The following is an 18,378-nucleotide window of genomic DNA, read 5'->3' as shown; positions in this document are numbered from 1 at the left end:
GGGGGCGGGCCCGGGCCCGCGGGGCTGCGAGGATGGTCTCCGGGCTCCACGGGTTTCCGATTCCAGACGCTGCCCCGGTTCCGCAGGCGGGAGGAGCCTCCCGGACTGCACCGGGAAGGAATTGTCCGAAAAGGCGGCTCTGGGTGTGTTAGCGCCCAGACTGCCGGGGCTCGAGCCCGCGTCAGCCAGGCCTTGGAAGGCTCTGAGGTCGGGTGCGGGGGCCGCCCAGCTGTCACGACTCCTGTTTTTTCTGTGCTCCCGCAAGAACAGGCTCACATCTCCCCGTTGGAAAGCTGCTAGCAACACGATGAGTCTGCAGTGGACTGCAGTCGCCACCTTCCTCTATGCAGAGGTCTTCGCTGTGCTGCTTCTCTGCATTCCCTTCATTTCTCCCAAAAGGTATGGCCCGTGGAGCGGGCAGGCGAGCCAGGGAGAGTTGCTCCGCAGCTTACGCCTGCAGAGTTGGTGGGCCCTGGAACTGAGGCCAGATGGAAACAGGTAGAACCTGTCTGGGGTAGGGGTGGCAAGGGTTGTGTTGATTATCGCCAACCTTCCCCACAGTTCTGCTCTGTCACATCTTGCCGAGTTCCTTTCCTGTGCGCCCTGCCTTCTGGTCTTCAGAATGTCCCAGAGGGGAGAAGACCTAGTTATGGTTCTGGGAATGATGCCCTCCTGCCGCCCCCCCACCGGGGGCCCTGGCGCTCAGGGGATGGCATTGTGGGATCTGCAAAACTTGCATCACGGGGTCATGTTGCCGTTGATTCGGTGACTTCTGTCCTCTTAACTAGTCTCACTGGCATTGCGTAGTGCCCTCATGAGCATTACTCAGCCTATGAAGGCTGGAGCCATGTTTCTTTTCAATGAACAGAGGACCTGTAGAAAGTTAACTTGAAATTAATTTTAATTACGTTTACTGTATGAACACGTTTGGACTTAAATTGGGGCATTACAGATAAGGCTGTGTTTTTATGGATATTTTTTTAAAAGCTCTTTTTTAATGAAAAAGTGTAGGCCCTGTTGTGATGTGATAGAAAGTATACAACATTGCTTAAGGAATATTCTTGACAAAAGCGAGATCTGAGTCACCTCGTACAGTTCACAGGAAACGCAGAACAGAGGCCCCCTTGGAGCTGCAATCTGGGAAGCTTTGTAGGACAAACAATCTGGTTTCTGCAGACAGTAAACTGGGAAAGAAAAAAGAGCAAGGGAAGAGGGAGCTTATAGAATAAGAGAGACTTAAGATACTTACCAACTAAATGCAGAATCAGAATCTTGTCAGGATTCAAACAAACCAACTAAAAGTAATTGTCTCAGTTGGACTTTGGAGTTCTGGCTCTGGAGTTCTGATGATGAGAGATTCTTGTTGATATTTTTGAGGTCTGGTGATGGCATCGTGATTAGTATTTTGGAAGGCTCTTCTCTGATAGAGCTGTATCCTGAAGTATTCATGGAGGGAAACGAAGAGAGGTCTGGGGTCTGCTTCATGGTAATGTAGGGTGGTGGGAGTCTAGGTGAACCACGATTGGTCACGGGGGAAAACAGTTTAAAGAAATGTGTACGTGGCAAGCATTTTGATACTACAGAGGGGAAAGTAAGTTTCCCATTTCCCTCCCCAGAGCCTACCAGTGTCTAAGACTGGTTTTCTAAAAATTTCTATACACGGACATGTATCTTTTTTTTCTTTTTAACACTCTTGAATGGATGTCATAAATTGGAGAATTGCAAGTGGCTGAGGCTGAATCTGTATGGGATATTCAGCCGTTGGAGACGAGTGCAAAACTGTATTTCTGTCCACAGGGCCCTGGATCCCCGGCGTGCGTTCTTTCTCTTCAGGCCTTAGCCTTTTTGTTTTCTTCACAGATGGCAGAAGATTTTCAAGTCCCGCCTCGTGCACTTGGTAGTGACCTATGGCAACACCTTCTTTGTGGTTCTCGTTGTCATCCTTGTGCTGCTGCTCATTGGTGAGTGAGCTGTGGCTGAGGGCAGCTACCTGGCCTAGATCCTTTGACCAAAGTAGCCTCTGTTGCAAAGCCCCGTGCCATGTTCCGTAAGCAGTGTACAGCTTTGGCTTCTCAGAGACGGACCACTGAAGGGCGCCTGTCTTTCTCTTGGGGGAGGAGGCTCCTTTCAGGCACAAAGACGACGATGCTGGCTGCTGGCAGGGCCCTCACTTTGATCGGCGGCCTTTGTGTACCCGGCGATGACCACCTCATGTCTCAGGCAGCTCCTCACGCCCTTCCAGAGCTGAAACCAAGAGAAGCTAACTGGCTCATGCTGACCTTGGTCCAAGTAGTGCTGCTCCTTGGGCACTTAGCAGCGTCACTCTCTTCCTCAGTGCCTGAAACAGGCCTCGAATAGGGGACTGAGCTACCAAGTAGATAGGGAGCCAAGCTGGGAACGAAGCCGCCATGTCCTGAAGTATACGGGGGGCAAGAGGTCTGATAGCATATCTAGGGGGCAAATCCCAGACCTCTCTGGATCTGGGTCAGACTTCAGGTTCCTCGAAGTCCTTCCAGTTCTGAAGTTCTATAAACCGTGCATTGAGGTACACACCAACAGAGGCTTGAAAGATGAACAGGGGTGGGGCCTGAGGCCAGGTGGTGGCATGATTGTTCAGAGACCCGAGGAATCAGTATAGCTCTCATCTGTCTGTTAAATGTGCCTTTTGCTGCGGTAAGTGATCAGTACATCCCCCTGCTTGGTCTCCGAAGTATTGGCTCACCTCTGCCATAGACAGTGGTCCTGTCTCCAAGGTGCGATGCCTGCTTAGACTCAGAGCACTTCTGTCTCCCTGAGTCCCCAGCAGAAATGTGGCAGGGGGTGGGAGGCCAGGGGGCCATAGTTCAGGGGAATGTGCAGGGCTCCACCCACCAGCTGCAGCATTAGGCGTGTCTCCTTCCTGATGTCTCGGGGCCTGATGGGATAGGTTCAGGCAGGACTGCCTCTGAACAGGTGAGGTGCAGCCTATCCATTCCCAGCCGTGGAGGGTGGGTGCCAGCTGCGCACAGACCTCACTGTTCTTGAAGTACTTGGTAAAGCCCCGAGAGGCAGCTCTTTCCAATCAGGGTTCTCTCCCTGAGCGGCCTCTGAGTCCAGAACAGGTAGGGATTATGCATGTCTTCCCGTGAGCAGGAAAAGCCAGGCTGCAGTGTTTTGGAATTGGGTGTGTGTGCTTTTGCTTTTGGGTGTGGGCTGGGGGCAAGAATGGGGGTGGGGAGGGACCGTGCTGAGGGTGTTCACTTGGGGCCTTGCCCCTCTGCAAACCAGACTCCACGAACTCTCCTAGTATGGCAGAGTGGGCCAGGGGGGCCCTTTGCAGAAGGCAGTAGTTGGCAAAGGTGCCATTCTTCTTTTTTGGGGGTCAGGGAACTACCTGGATGTTCTAGAGAGACGTCCTGCTATGATGATAGGCTGCTTTCTATCCTAAGGGTAAGAAGCATAACCTAGAGAGGCCTACCTAAATAAGTTGTTAGCTAGTAGCAAATACTGATGACATAACATAACCAGCTAGAAGCTGCAGGCCTGGCTGGCCCCTAGCCATCACTGGGAGGGGCCTAGGGCACATCTCACTGGGGGAGTGGGCTTAATGAGGGTCCAGGGTCAACTACCCTGGGCTGGAGGCCTGAGATAGAGGGCAGCACTCTGCTGCGTGACTTGGGCTAGTTTGGCCCAACGCCTCCATCCCCGGTCTGCTCTCTGCCATCAGCCAGAGGTGGTCCTGGAGGTGCTGGGGTTTCTGGATGCAGAAGACAGTGTAGGAAAACATGGTTTTTGTTTGTTTAAATCACAAAATAACACATCTTTAAAAATTCACAAATTCAACCTAGAAAGGTAAAGTCCCCCATAATCCCATGTCTCACAGGTAAGTATTGTTAAAAGTTTATGGTATGTTTCCACAGGCATTTTCTATGCTGCCGTCTTTATTAAACTAGTACATACCGTTTTGGCTTGGATTCAGATCACAGTACACACCGTTTTGGATTGTGCTTTTTCCACTTACTGTATCTTAGGCTTTTTTTCTTATAGCAGTCTCCTTCTTCTTAAAGATTGGGTAGTATTTTATCATATGGTTATACTGTAATTCCTTCTTTATAGGCATTCTCATATCATTGCACATATATGCAAATCTTTCTGTAAGGTAAATTCATAGAGGTGGAGTGGATGAACCCAAGGGCATGAACATTTAAAATTTTATGTCTTAGTTTGGGCTGCGATAGACCATAGACCGAGTGGCTTAAACAAAAGACATATATTTCTCAAAGTTCTGGAGGCAGCAAGTCCAAGATTAAGGTGCTGGCAGATTCAGTGTCTGGTGAGGGCTCTCTTCCTGGTTCATAGGTGGCTGTCTTCTTGCCATGTCCTCACATGGAAGAAGGGACAAAGGGGCTCTCTGGGGTCTATTTTATAAGGGCACTAATCCCATTCACGAGGGCCTCGTGCTCACTTCCCAGGGGCCCGTCTTCCTAATACCATCTGGTTGGGGGTTAGGATGCCAACTTAGGAATTTTTGGGGCCAGGAACACGCAGTCCATAAAAAAACATTGTTGTCCTGGTTTATATCCCTGCCAACAGTGTTGAAAGAGGGCTTGCTTCATGGTACAGATGTAACACAAAAACACCAGTAAAGGGGGACAGATTTTTATAATGTAAGATCAGCTTAAAAAACAAGCAGTCTCAAACCAGAAATTAAGAACCAGACAATAGCCATACAGTGATACCTTAACCCTCTCCCATGGGGGTCCATTAAGAGCCCTCTTTAGGTAGCTCTTTACGTACTGACTTAAAAAGATGTCTCAGATGTTCACTTTGGCAGCACATATCCTAAAATTGGAAAGAGATGATTAACATGCCCCCTGCACAAGGATGGCACACAGATTCATGAAGCATTCCATGTTTTTTTAGCACATTGTAGGGTATACAGAAGTAGAAATGTTGTACACGTGAAACTTACATAATGTTACAAATCAGTGTACCTCAAGGAAAAAGAGATTTCAGGGTTGAGGGAGAGAAGCGGTAGGTATGAGATGGTTCCATTTCTTTTTACTTTTGGTAGTGTGTATACGTCCATGCCACTCTCTCACTTCGTCGCAGCTTCCCCTTCCCCCTCCCTGTGTGATGGTTCCATTTCTATTCCACAAACACATAGATGTGAATACACGGGTGAACCAGAGCGCTGTGTGGCCAGCAGCAGCTCTCCAGAGCAGAGGCTGATCACCATTCAGCAGGTGTTTGTGTGCCCCCTGTGTGCCTAGCACTATGCTAGGCCCTAGGGGTGTAATGTAATAGAAAAGATTTCTGCTCTCATGGCGTTTGTAGTCTAATTTGGGGGAGATGGACGATAAACCTGTAATTGGGGTAATTTCAGATGTGTGTATTGCAAAGAGAATGACATCAGGTAATGGGACTGAAAATGACTGCTTTTTAGCTAAGCTGGCCACATGTAGCAGGTCCTGCTGGAGGTAATTATGTTATGGGATTCTTACTCCTTCTGCATTTCTGCTATGTTTGAACCTTTGATAAGTGTGAATTTCTTTTGTAATCAGTATAAAAGAGTTTAAATAATAAAATGGGTTATAAAGCTTAGAAGTGAAAACCCTTGCATCTTTAGCACGCATGCTTCAGGTCTTGACTCCTAGGTAGCTCATGCCTCCCTAGCGGGCATTTCCATAAACAGGAGTACCCCGGCTTATCAGTTGGATGGCCCATGACCAGCCCAGTTTGAGATAAACAGGACCAAACATTGGGGGCACCATGGGAAAGGAGAGCTGCCTCTGTTGCTGGCGACGTCTCAGATTCGGTGAGCATCTTGACACGGAGAGCAGGCTCATGGCCTGGGTAGAATGGGTCGGGGGGTGACATGAGAAAAGCTGGAGGAGAGAGTAGGTCCAAGGGCAGCGCTTCTGACAAGGCATCCCCCGAGGTGTGTATAGAAGGGGGATAGCAGGGGAGACAGATTCGAGGGAAGCGAGACTGCCCCAGCTCATGCCGCCTGTCTTACCTGGACAGGCCAGCCTAGTCTGAGCGGGAGTTAAACGCCCGTATCTCCTCTGCTCCGCCACAGATGCTCTTCGCGAGATCCGAAAGTATGACGACGTGACGGAGAAGGTGAACCTCCAGAACAACCCCGGGGCTGTGGAACACTTCCACATGAAGCTTTTCCGTGCCCAGAGGAACCTCTACATTGCTGGCTTTTCCTTGCTGCTGTCCTTGTGAGTGGGGAGGGCTGAGGGACTGTGAAGGGACCTGTGGGCTAGCCCGTGACTTTGCCTCCTCAGTCTGTGGCCTTGAACTGGAGGCCCTTTCTGTGTTAGGGGAACCACACAGTTTCCCCAGAGGCCTCTGATTTTTCTCCTGACCTCCGGAGGCAGCATGGAGGATGGGAGAGGGCTGACTAGAAGGTCAGAAGACCACGTTCTGGCTCTGCCGTAATCTGCAACACGTTCTTTTAGGACAAATGTCTTATCACCAGCTCGATTTCTGTACACAGAGTGAAGTAAATGACAAGCGTTACCCTCCTCTGGGAGAGGCTCTTTGGAGCCCAGCTTAAAAGGGACCAGTTGAGGGCTTCCCTGGTGGCGCAGTGGTTGAGAGTCCGCCTGCCGATGCAGGGGACGCGGGTTCGTGCCCCGGTCCGGGAGGATCCGACATGCCGCGGAGTGGCTGGGCCCGTGAGCCATGGCCGCTGAGCCTGCGCGTCCGGGGCCTGTGCTCCGCAACGGGAGAGGCCACAATAGTGAGAGGCCCGCGTACCGCCAAAAAAAAAAAAAAAGGGACCAGTTGAACAGGGGCTTTTTGGGTATGGGGTCCTGTCCTGAGAAGAGTGGGCAGAAATGGCACGAAGGGGCTGAGACCGACCCTGTCCCCAGGGCCTTCTCCGATGTAGACCTGTCTGTCACAGGAGCATGAGGCCTATTGGAGCCTGGGGGCCAAGGGCTTCCGGAGTTATTGGGAAGAGCCTACCGTGAGGTTACTGAGAAGTAGGGTCAGTGTATGGATTCTTGGGCATTGGAATGACTGGGTTTCAGTTTTTCAGAAAAAAAGTCAGTTGCTCAGCTGAGCCTGGCCTCTCTGGGTCATAGTTGGAAAGTGCCGGGTGGTGGAGCTGGAAAGGGCTTTTCAGGAGGATACATTTGATCACAGGAGTGATCTGCAAGGCTGCTGTCTTCCAACTTCTGAGAGTCAGGAATTGAGAAGGCTGGGAGGAGTTGGACACGTAGCTTAGAATTTTAGGGTTTCAGGAAGCTCCAAAAAAGAAGTATGATCTTGTGGACTGAGACTCTCCTGACTGCTCTGCTTTTGTGATCTCTTCCAGAAGGAGATCTCCAGGGCAGGTATTATCTGACAAGGCCAGGGGACAGTGGGTAGCCAGGTGTACCAGACGAGTGAGTGTGTGCTCAGCTCTGTCCTCTCTGCGACACTGTGAAGCGAGGTGTTCCAGCTTAATCCCTGCAGTTGACTTTAAAAAATTGACGTATAGCACAAACGGGCATCTGGTTCTGTGAGTGTTTGACAAATGCAGAGTAGGATAACACCACCACCACCGTCAGGGTACAGAGTAGTTGGCAGTCTCCTAACCCAAACAGGTGAATTCAAAGAAGAGCAGTTCTCATTTATACCTCGGCTGTTTCTGAAGGGACGTGCAGAGACTGAGAGAGGAGAGTGAGATTTGGGCCCACAGGTCCCGTGCTCCCTCACAACCCCACTCTGTGCTCTGTCGTGCCAGCTGCCTCCCTCGCTTTGCTCTGGCCTCTCCATTTGACAGGCGTGTAAGGAAGGCTTCATCGAATTCCCTTTAAAACATGTCGGGCATAGTAACTTCTTGGGCCTGGTTGTTCCAGCAGCCATACATCTGTTGCCTGTCCATCTTAGCTTGCTGTGTCTGCCATACCCTCCCGTGTCCCTCCTGGCCAGTAGCTGATCAAAAAAAGGATGTGAGGTTGGTCTTGTGTGACTTCTTAGAAAAGGAAACCGTGACCCCAAGGATCAGTGTGGATTCAACAGCTGCCCACAAATGAGCTGTTTAATTGTTTCTAGAATTTTCTGAGATGATATACTCCTCCCTAGTCTAGGGGTCAGATCCTGTATGGCGGCTGTGGCCCTTGAGGAACTTCTCTGTTTGCATGACATTAACCATCCAAGAAGAAAAAAGATTACGTGTGAATTCTCTGGCCGTCCAGTGGTTAGGACTCTGCGCTTCCACTGCCGAGGGCCTGGGTTCAATCCCTGGTCAGGGAACTAAGATTCCCACAAGCCACGCAGCATGGCCAAAAAGAAAAAAAGAAAGAAAAAAACCAAAAGCTTACCTTGAAGACTGGATGGCCAGGTGGCCTCGCCTGTGTGCGTGTGAGCTGTTTGGGTTCTGGTTCTGCTTGAAGTCAGTAAGGACTTTAATAATCCTTCATAATTCAGTGGGCCTTTATAAATGGAAAAGGGCAGCCCAAGAGAGATGCAGCGGCCTGAGTTGCACAGGTTCTAAGTGGCCAGCCCCAGCTCACGCCGAGTTCCGACCCTCTGTTCAGAGGCCAGCTGGTGTGCATTGGAGTGAGCAATTGGTGCCAGATGATTGGTGTATAGCCTGCCTCAGACCGTAGACTGGATAGCGGGCTGCTTTTTTCCCCTGGATTTTGGTAGGAAGGTGCCTGGATCAAGTACACGATCTGTACATCAGTCTTATTAGTCTAAGTTTTAGGAGTCCAACGACTTTAATCTCTTAGCTCCATTTGTACATCTGAGGATTATTAAGTAATCTGGTAGTATAAAACCTTTGGAGGAAGTTGAGGCTTTAAATAAACAAATAAGAAAATACATCCTGTGAAATGCTGTCATAACCACTGTTGACACATACGTTTGTTAAATATTTTTCTAGACTTTTCTGTGCCTAATAGCAGCTACCACTTGGTAAGCGTTCAGTGTGCCAAGCACACGTTAATTTTTATAGTAGCTCTGCGAAGAAACAGCTGAGGTTCAGAGACCCCAGTTCCCAGAACTAGTCATGAGCAGAGCTGAGAATTCAGACGTAAAGTGATGGGACCTCAGCAGCCACATGCTTCTTCAAAACAGGGTCAAGCTGTAACTACCACGTGGGAACATGGGTCTTCCACTGAGTTTGTCATTAACATTGTTCTAGGACAACCCATCTGTTGCCAGCATTCTTAGGTGTCTACCAGTTCCCCGCTGGTGAACATCAGGCCGATCTCCCCATTTTTCTGGTATCGTAAACAGGGAAAACCCCTCTCAATTGTCACTTCGCATGCCTCTCAGCTAGACTGCCTGATACTCTTCAAAGTGTCTCTGACCCTCTTACTGTCTGTCTCTTTCTCATCTGTATTTGTGCAGGTCTCACTTGCAGGTACTGACTCAGTCCCTGAACCCCCGTAGGCTGTTTGGAAAAGAGCACGTGGATCAGGGTGGATGGGTCAGGAGTGGCCAGAGAGGGTGGAGGGTTTTGAATGCCAGTTTCAGAGTTTGTACCCGAACTCTGTGTGGTAGAGCACTGAGTTTTTCCAGTGGCGCTGCGCCATGGTCAGAGTTGGGTGTTCATACTTGGCGCCTGGGGTGGAGTAGAGCAGGAGAGCCTGCAATCAGGGGGACCAAGTCAGAGGTCACCGAACTGAGACATGCTGGTGGCCTGAACCTGGTTTCAGAGGTGCTGGTGGAAGAAAGGGGAGGAACTAGTGAGGATGCCAAGTCTCAGAGGTTGAGGTGGTGGTGGGTTCTCCTGTGGGCGCCCACAGAGTGGCAGCTGTGGCAGAACCCGGAGGAAGGCTGCACACCCACCCGCGTGGAAGGAAGGGAGCCGGTGAGGCCTGCTGGAAGGAACGAAGAAGCCGGGGGAGAGGAGGGGGATGACTGCACCGAGGGGTCGAGGAATGGGCGACAGGGAGGTGCTGGCCGCTCCCTGGAAGTGAGATGGAGGGGAATGAAAGCAGATGCAGGGAGAGGCAAGACTGGGGGAGAGACAGCAGGTTAGTGGGTGAGGGGACCACAGAGGCACAGAGCAATGCTCAGAAGAGAGGCTGGGGGTGGCGCTGGTTCCTCATGGGGCTGGGGTCAAGAGCACATTGGGGGAGAATTCCCTAGCTGCCCAGTGGTTAGGACTCTGCGCTTTCGCTGCTGAGGGCCCGGGTTCAATCCCGGTTGGGGAACTAAGATCCCACAGGCTGTGCAGGGCGGCCAACAAAAAAAGCACCTGGGGGGAGCCTTGAGCAGCCCTCATAATTGAAAACGGGGGCCCCAGGCTTAAAGGACGCATCACGTCCTTAAACAAGTCTGTACTTCCCTGCAACAGTCTGCTGGGGGAGGCGCGGGGGGCAGGGTCTGGGCTTTTGTCTTGCATCTGCTTCGTGGTCGCCCTGACGTGGGGCAGCTTGCTACCTTCCCATGTCCTCACGCTCCTTTCTCTGTGGGCTGGGCCCCAAAGTCTGAGAACAGCTGTCTCTACTCAGAAGCCTGGGGGTGCTCTGCCTCTTTTTTTTGTCCCATGTGATCCCCTGCTCCTGTGTTTTCCTTTTTTAAATTGCAGTAAAATGCATTACCATCAAACTGGCCATCTGAACCATTTTTAAGTGTACAGCTCAGTAGTGTTGGGCCCGTACACACTGTTGTACAGGCAGCCTCCAGAACTCTTCATCTTCAAAACTGAAACTCTGTCCCCACTCCACAGCCAGGGATCTCACCTCCTGAGCCTCTCTTCCTCGCTACCCAGGGAAGTGCTGCCACAGTGGGGCTGCATCATCCCGAGTAGGCTTCCTGCCGCCGGCTTTGGTCTCCCAGCCTGTCCACCCTGCCCCTGCCCCAGCCAGGTGACCTTTCTGGCATGTAAAACCGACTCCACCACCCCCTGCTTCCAGTGCCTTCAGAGCACCTTTGGCATCAAGGCTTGAAACCTACATCCTGCAGCCCTCTGCAGTCTCTGCTTCGGCTGCCCCGTGTCGTGAACCAGCCTCGTGGGTCCCCTTCCCTGAGTATTTCTGTGGCCTCTGCCTGGAACCCCCTAACTCTTGTCTGCTGGTCTAGCCAAGACCTCCTCTTCATGCTTATTTGGGCCTTCCCTCCTGATTCTGCCGTGCAAGGCCCGTGCTTTGCTGTGGGCTGGCCTACAGAGCTGTCCTTCAAGGGCCCCAGCGGCCTGTGAGGGGCAGCGTGGGGACCTGGGCTCACCCCCTTTAGTCTGGTTGGCTCTGTGCCACCTTCACCTTAGGGACTGAATGGAGTGTCCTGGGCACACAGGGACAGCTTCAGGCCCGTGTCCAGGTTGAACTCATCGAACTGCTGTGTCGAGTGTTTTAGATTGGATGCCCAACTCTTCAGGTCTCCTGAGCTCTGGCAGCAGGAACGCCGGGGGTGGGGGCGGTGCTCGTGAAGACACGTGTCTGGGTGCCCCGAGGATGTGGATGTGGATGCCGTTGGTCCCAGCACTGCGTAGCGGGCCTCTGGTCTGTGATGGGTGTGGCGCAGGGCACCGTTTAGCGTGGACTCGGCAGCGCGGGCTCTGTCTCGCGTGCTCTTGCCCATCCGTTGCCTTAGTGCCTACTTCCCTGCTCTGGGAGCGCCTCTGGCCGGCATCCCTGTTGAGCTACAGGTGTGGCTGCACAGCAGCTCTTGCTGGGCTGAGTTTTGCATGTTCTGAGAGCAGTGCTCTGTTTTCTCCGCCTTTGCTAAAATGTTACTGGTCAGGACCCAAGTAGTGGTCGCCATCCAGACCCAGGAAGGTCCACCGTTGTGCGTGAGGCCCCTCGATCTGTAGTGACCTGAACTTGGTCCACAGTTAGCTCTTGTTTTCTGCCTACCTCTCGGGGGCTGGGTTGTGTCACCACAGTCAGTCCAGATGGAGCTGCCCGTGCTTTGCTACAAAGTTCCTCTGCTTAACCGCCAGTGACTTGGGGGCTGGGTTGTCTCCTGGAAGGTGATCGTGCCCTTTAAACTGCTGGTGGGGCGGAATCCATCCAGACCCTCTGGGGTGGGCGGGACGTTCTGCTCTGCTTTCTTTGCTTTTGGGTCAGCCCTGCCTGCTGCCAGCGCTCAGCTCTGCACATAGTTGGTGCCCAGGCGGCCGCTGGGGCTTGTGTTGATGGCGTGTCCACGGAGGCCACGTGGGCCCAGCAGGCGGGGATGAACGTCCAGCCTGGGCTCTGCCGCCTGCAGTGGCCACGGGGCGCTTTCTTCCCTTGCCCAAGGGAGTATAACAGCCCATGGTGGTCCTGAGAGACAGATGGGCGTAGTGAGAGTGGACTTTGGAACTGGCTGGGTTTGGATTCTGGGTCTGTTGCTGTCTAGCTGTGTGATCTCGGGTAAGTCACTTAACTCTCCGGAGCCTTTTTGCTTACCTGTTGCGCAGGGGTTGAGGATGCCTCTTTCGAGCACTTGGTGTGAGGGTGGAGGTGACTTGGGTTATGTTCTCAGCATCATGCCTGGCACGTGGGGAGTGCTTAATAAATGGTAGTTGTTACCGGTATCACCCCAAGTAGTGAGAGAGTTTCGTGGGATTTTTCCCACTCGTGTGGTAGGCTGTGCTGGGCCTAGGTAGGGAGTTGAAGAGAAAGCTGGTGTTGGCCTTCAGGGGTCTTACATTCCAGGCTGGGCACAGGGTGGGGAGAGTGGGGGTGGGAGAGCAGAGTGGGACAGAAGGACAGAGAGGACGGGTACTGCAGCCAGAGCAGAGGGTGGGGGGAGGGCTGCCCCGGGGGGAGGGCTGCCCCAGGGAGAGGCCAAATAAGGGTTGGAGGCAGCCAAGCCAAGGAATCCTCAGGGCCCTGGGCATCCGGTTCTCAGCACTGGAGGCAGCATAGAAGAGCCAACCCTCTGTGGTGTCACTCAGCTTCAACATGAGTGTCTCCCTGGCCAGTCTCATTTGATTGCCCCCTTCCCCATTATTCTCTGGATTATTTTGAAACCAATCCCAAATATTATGTTTACAGGCAAAATAATATTTTGGTTTATCGCTTTGAAAAGAGAGGGACTTTATTAAAAGACCATAAGCATACTAGCATCTTGCTTATTACAAGAACCTTACAGTAACTCCTTAGTAACCAACTCAGTAGTGATTGCTCACGTTTCCCAGATTACTTTGCAGGTTTTGTTTATGCTTTTTTACTGTTTGTTTAAATCTGTGTCTAGATAAGGGAACCTAAGGGGTTTTCAAAATCTGATGCTTGGGGCCTACCCAAAGATAAAGTGATTTAAGTGGAGGACTGACCTTAGAAGGCCAGGTAAAGGGATTTTTGACCTTTGTTTCCTCTTGATCCGAAGATCCATCCATCAGCTGCCATCATTTTCTTTCTTTTTTTTTAAAATTAATTAATGTATTTATTTTTGGCTGCATTGGGTCATGGTTGCAGTGCGCGGGCTTTCTCTAGTTACGGCGAGCGGGGGCTACTCTTGGTTGCGGTGCGCGGGCTTCTCATTGCGGTGGCTTCTCTTGTTGTGGAGCACGGGCTCTAGGCGCGCAGGCTTCAGTAGTTGTGGCTCGCGGGGCCCAGAGCGCAGGCTCAGTAGTTGTGGCGCACGGGCTTCGTTGCTCTGTGGCCTGTGGGATCTTCCCGGACCAGGGCTCGAACCCGTGTCCCCTGCATTGGCAGGCGGATTCTTAACCACTGCGCCACCAGGGAAGCCCTGCCATCATTTTCTAAGACTACAAATACGGTAGTGCTTCACAGCTCAGCACTGGGTAAGAGCCTTTTTGATAAGTCCGTTGATTTCTAGTCCTCTCCCCTCCCCCAGCCAAACTCACCCCAGCTACTAGTGTGCTGGTGTCCTGTGGGTGCTGGGCCCAGGAGGGGGCTCTGTTAAAGGGGGGACCGTGTTAATGCGGGGGGAGTTGCTACGAAGAGGCCGTGGAAGACCATCTGACACGCGTTGGCTTCTTTTAAAATATGGATTGTTTGCTCAGCTACTGGATTTTGGCCGAAGAATTCTCTTCATACTCTAAAGGCAAATGGTGAATGACCTCTTTGGGGGCAGGGTGCCAAACTACAGGGGTTCAGTCTTCCTGATTCCAAGGTCATCGGAAGCCTGATGTTCCAGGAGGGCCCCTTTCTCTGAAGGCAGAGGGTAGGGTGAGCGGAGAGCAGGGCTGGAGATGGGAAGGGCGATTGGCTCCTCCAGCCCAGCGCCATGTGACCAATTGCCTGCAGGCTGGAGACACTCTCGCTGTGAACAAATGGGGCTGGTGTGACTGAGGAGCTGGATTTTTCATTTAATGTAATTTTAATTTATTTGAACTGAAAGGACCTCTGGTGGCCTCTGTATTGGACCGCATAGCCAATGCCACCTCTCGTTCTTTGCTTTGTTGGTTCCCCAGCCCAGGCCAGGCCTATTTCCTGGGCTTTTTCCACAGCACATCGCCATCGCCTGCTGGAGACACTGCCTTGTTGCCTTTAGACTGGAGTACCACGTGGGGCACATCTGGGGGTCGACAGCTCCCTCTTTCCCATTCCCTCGAAGTAGCCAGGGGGCCACCAGCATATTTTAGCCCTGGAACATCTGTCTAGGTTGTCTGGCCTCTTTTGGTTGCTCTCTGTCCCCCAGTTTATACAGAATCCCTCTGCTCCCTGGTTTCAAGAAGGCAACGTGACAGGCTCGCTCCTGTTTGCTGGTTCTCTTCAGCTCTAGAGGGCCCCCCGCCCCCGCTCCCTCTCCCTCTAGCTGGCCTTGCTGTCCCCAGGGTAGACAGGCACCACCTGGGCTTAAGCTGGAGTTGCTGCAGGGCCTTGGCCTTTCCTCGACCCTGGCCCCCTCCCATTTTGTCCGAACTCAAGGGCTAAGAGGAAGGCCGAGCGTGTGTGCTGAGATGTACTCCTGAGATGGATGGGGGCAGCCCTTGAAAGATTTTCCCTGGATCTTTCTGAGTAAACTCTCCTTCTTCCCATTCTGCTGCCTCCTTATTTTCATGACTCCAGACTCTGTAGGGTGAGAGTTTCCTGGGGCGGCTTCCACCCTGTTATTACTGGTCTGCTTTGTCCGAAGTTTTTGCTGGGGCAGCACCTGGCTTTTGGCTCCTCGCCACGGTGGCCACCTCCCCACGCCGCCGCGCCGCCGCGCCGCCGCCTCCTCAGTGTTTTTTTGCTGGCGAGCTGGGCCGAGTTCACCCGGAGTCCACCTGCCACCCTATGGAGCGGCGCCAGAGGCAGAGCTGTAGTCAGCCTGGAGAGTCAACAGGTGGCGCTGTGATACCAGCTTCCCGCTTCCCCAGGGCAGCAGGGTGAGGGGAGTTGCCTGCCCACCTATCTCACTGCGGGGCCCTGAGGGCTGAGTGACCCGAGGGCGTGGCACCTGGGAGATGCCTGGTAAATGCTAGTGGGCAGGATTGGCAAGGGGGGGGCCACAAGCATAGAATATTCCTTTTGGGACTTGGGAGGACCCTCCTCCTTGCTCTTGTCCCACTTCCTGTAAAGTCCAAGTCTGCCTCCCCCTGTTCGCCCACAGGAGGGAGACAGGATCGGTGTAAAGCACATGTGAAACCACGTCTCCATAGCTTGATATGGTTGGCTCTGTTTCTCCTGCAGATCCTTGTTTACTCAACCTTTTATAAAAGCATGAAAGCCCCACTCAGCGTCCAGAAACATCTTACCGAGAAAGCCCAGTTGAATTCAGGTATTTGGGGATGACGTTTGTCTGCCAAGGGCACATCTGGATTCTCTTACGGTTCGTGCACTGACTTCTCTCCCAGTCGCTGGGTGCATTTAACCCAGACCGTGGCCCCTCTATCAGCCCTGAACCTTTGGGAAATCCCTTCGGCTTGTGGCTTCTCACCTGTTGTCCAGAAATGGCTAGAAATAGTTACCTGCATAACAGTACTTGGACAGTGAAGCCGAGCACGGTGGAGGATGGCCAGCAGGAGTGGGGACAGCTGTCCGTCAGCCTTCTCTCTAGGCTGACATCTCTGGGCTGTTGAGATTTGGAGATTCTGAAGCTCAGCACCTTCCACTGTATGCCCTGCTCTGTCCTGGGTCTCGGTGGAGACTCAGAACACTGAGGGGACAGACACAAAGAGGGCACATTGATGTGTCTGGGAGAGGGTGGAGGCTCTCGGGGAGTGTTGGAGCTGGATCTTGGGTGAATTGGGGACAGGCACAAGAGCATGGGGCCTAATGTGTGAGGGGCACTAAGAAGTTCTAGAAGGCCAGCTCCTGGGCAGGCCCGGTCGGCCGTGCTAGGGAATGCTGCTCTTGGCTTAGCCGGGGGCCCTGCAGGGGCACCCTTTGGACTTGGGCCGGGGCACTGGGCTTTGCCCCCAGCTTTGGTGATGAGTGTTTTCCCAAGTGCCTATTCAGCTACTGCTGCAGTCACAAGCCTGGCTGGCTCATCAACACGGGTCTGACATGGCGCCTTCCTGCTGCTGTTTCTCGTCACCCTGTTGCTCAACTGACTGGCAAGCCCCGCCCGTGTCTGCCTGTGTCCCCCTCTGTGCGGCTGGGCCGAGGGAAGGCTGAGTGTGGGGAGAGCCAAGGCCCCAGACTCACATTCTGTCCTGGCCTGAGGTGTGGCATCACACACATGGGGGACGGGGGGAAGTCATCTGCAGGGTCCCTTCCCAGTGGACCAGGTGGGGGGGGCGTGTAGAGGTTGAAGGTGCATTCCCTGGTCTGAAGGCATTTGTGGCTGGGCAGCCAGTTGAGGAGCAAGTGACAGTGTGATGCGGGGAGATGATTGGGAGGAGAAGAGAGGAAGAACCGTGCAACCAGATGAGGGGGCACAGGGGCTGGTGCGGGAAGATGTGGAAGGGGGACCTGGGAGGTTCAGGAGAGGCTTTGAGGGGAGAGTGGTAATGGAGCTAGGTCTTTATTTATTTTGGCTGCATTGGGTCTATCGTTGCTGCACATGGGTTTTTCTCTAGTTGTGGCGAGCGGGGGGCTATTTGCTCCGCGGCATGTGGGATCTTCCCGCACCAGGGATCGAACCCACGTCCCCTGCACTGGCAGGCGGATTTTTTTAAATGTCCCCTTTTTTATTTTTAAATTTTATTTATTTTTAATTTATTTTTGGCTGCGTTGGGTCTTCGTTGTTGTAGGTGGGCTTTCTCTAGTTGCGGTGAGCGGGCACTCCTCTTTGTTATGGTGCGCGGGCTTCTCATTGCGGTGGCTCGAACCCGTGTCCCCTGCATTGGCAGGCGGATTCTTAACCACTGCGCCACCAGGGAAGTCCCCTGGAGCTGGGTCTTGAGTCATCAGCGAGAGTTCTCAAAGAGAAGGGGAGACACCCCTGCAGACTGGTGGGCTGACGTGCAGTGACAGGAGATGAGGCAAGTGAGGACTGGCGTGTTCGAGAGCAGCCAGTGGTTTGGTGTTAGTAGAGCAGAGGGCCATGCGGGTGGTGAGGGGACAAGAGCCAGCTCGCAGAGGGCTGTGTGCCAGCCAGAACAGTGGGCGTGCGTCAGAGGGATGGAAGCAGAGGAGTGACATGATCAGATTGTCTTGGAGAAAGCTCACTGGCTTTCCTTGGGGGCATGGATTACAAAGCTGTATGGTGGAGGGTAGGGAGGAGGCCACTTAGGAGCTATTAAAGTCACCCAGGAAAGAAGCAGTGAGGCCACAGGGATGACTGGGGCCCAAGGTGGCGTGCAGGCCCAAGAGCTTGGGTAGCTCAGTGACGGTGTCCACCATAGCGCGGTGCAGGAGCAGTTGGCCTGTCATGGATGGGCTGAGTCAGGCGTGTCTCGGGGACACGCAGGAGCCACCGGTGAGTCGGCAGCTGGGTGTCAGGATCTGGCTGAGATAAACCCCTGTCGGGGGTGGGATTGGTGGGCGGTGAGGGTTGCTTGAGGCAAGGGTAGGGGAGAGTTCCAAGGGGGTGACCCGACCCGTCAGCTGTGACAAGTGCTACAGAGCGAGTGCCCCAAGGACTCCAGGGTGCTCCTTGGATTGGGCGGTTAGGGCACCGGTGATCATGCTGGTGGCATGGCCAGGGCAGGATATATAGGTTGGTGTTGGTTGAGGAATGGAGGAAGAGAGGAGGGGCTTGGGCTGGTGGGAGGCAGAGCCTTGAGGGGCGAGGTTCCTGGAGGGAGGAATTACCCAGAATCGTCTGGGGCTGGGTTGGAGGAACAGGTCTAACAGGAAGGGAGAGGAAGGGGATGGATGGTGTGAAAGACACGTGGTCGGGGAGGGGCATCTACCCTAGACGCTCTTGCCCTGCACTGAGGGGGAGACCCTGAGGGCGGGCAGGGGGCTGAGCGGGTTGAGGTGGCAGGAGGCCCCCTGGACAGCTCTTGGCGCTGGGTACTGCGTGTTTGCCCGGGCTCTTGTTGGCAACCCTGGTTCTCCATAAGTGGGGATGGGCTGGGACGGCACCGAGAAGAGCTCGGCCCCTGCTGTACTGCTGTGGTCCTCGCTGCCACCACCATCCTGGGCCTCGCCTCCCTGGGTAACCGGGGCGACAGCT

General features: G+C 53.4%; 1 protein-coding gene and 1 pseudogene across 1 annotated transcript in view; both read left to right on the top strand.

Annotated features, from left to right (window-relative positions):
- Positions 1–42: 42 nt before the first annotated feature.
- BCAP31 (B cell receptor associated protein 31) overlaps positions 43–18,378 on the top strand; it is a 23,838-nt gene continuing 5,502 nt past the window's right edge. The window contains exons 1-3 of the mRNA XM_024755824.1: positions 43–399; positions 1,861–1,961; positions 6,062–6,209. Of these exons, the coding sequence (XP_024611592.1) occupies positions 308–399; positions 1,861–1,961; positions 6,062–6,209 (341 nt within the window). The 5' untranslated portion in view covers positions 43–307. The remainder of the gene's footprint in view (positions 400–1,860; positions 1,962–6,061; positions 6,210–18,378) is intronic.
- On the top strand, positions 4,800–4,898 carry LOC112406837 (uncharacterized; annotated as a pseudogene).

This window comes from Neophocaena asiaeorientalis, unplaced genomic scaffold, assembly GCF_003031525.2.
Source record: "Neophocaena asiaeorientalis asiaeorientalis breed wild unplaced genomic scaffold, Neophocaena_asiaeorientalis_V1.1 scaffold1004, whole genome shotgun sequence".
Lineage (NCBI taxonomy): Eukaryota > Metazoa > Chordata > Mammalia > Artiodactyla > Phocoenidae > Neophocaena > Neophocaena asiaeorientalis.
Note: the sequence above shows the minus strand (reverse complement) of the source record. Positions and strands in the feature narration are given on the sequence as shown.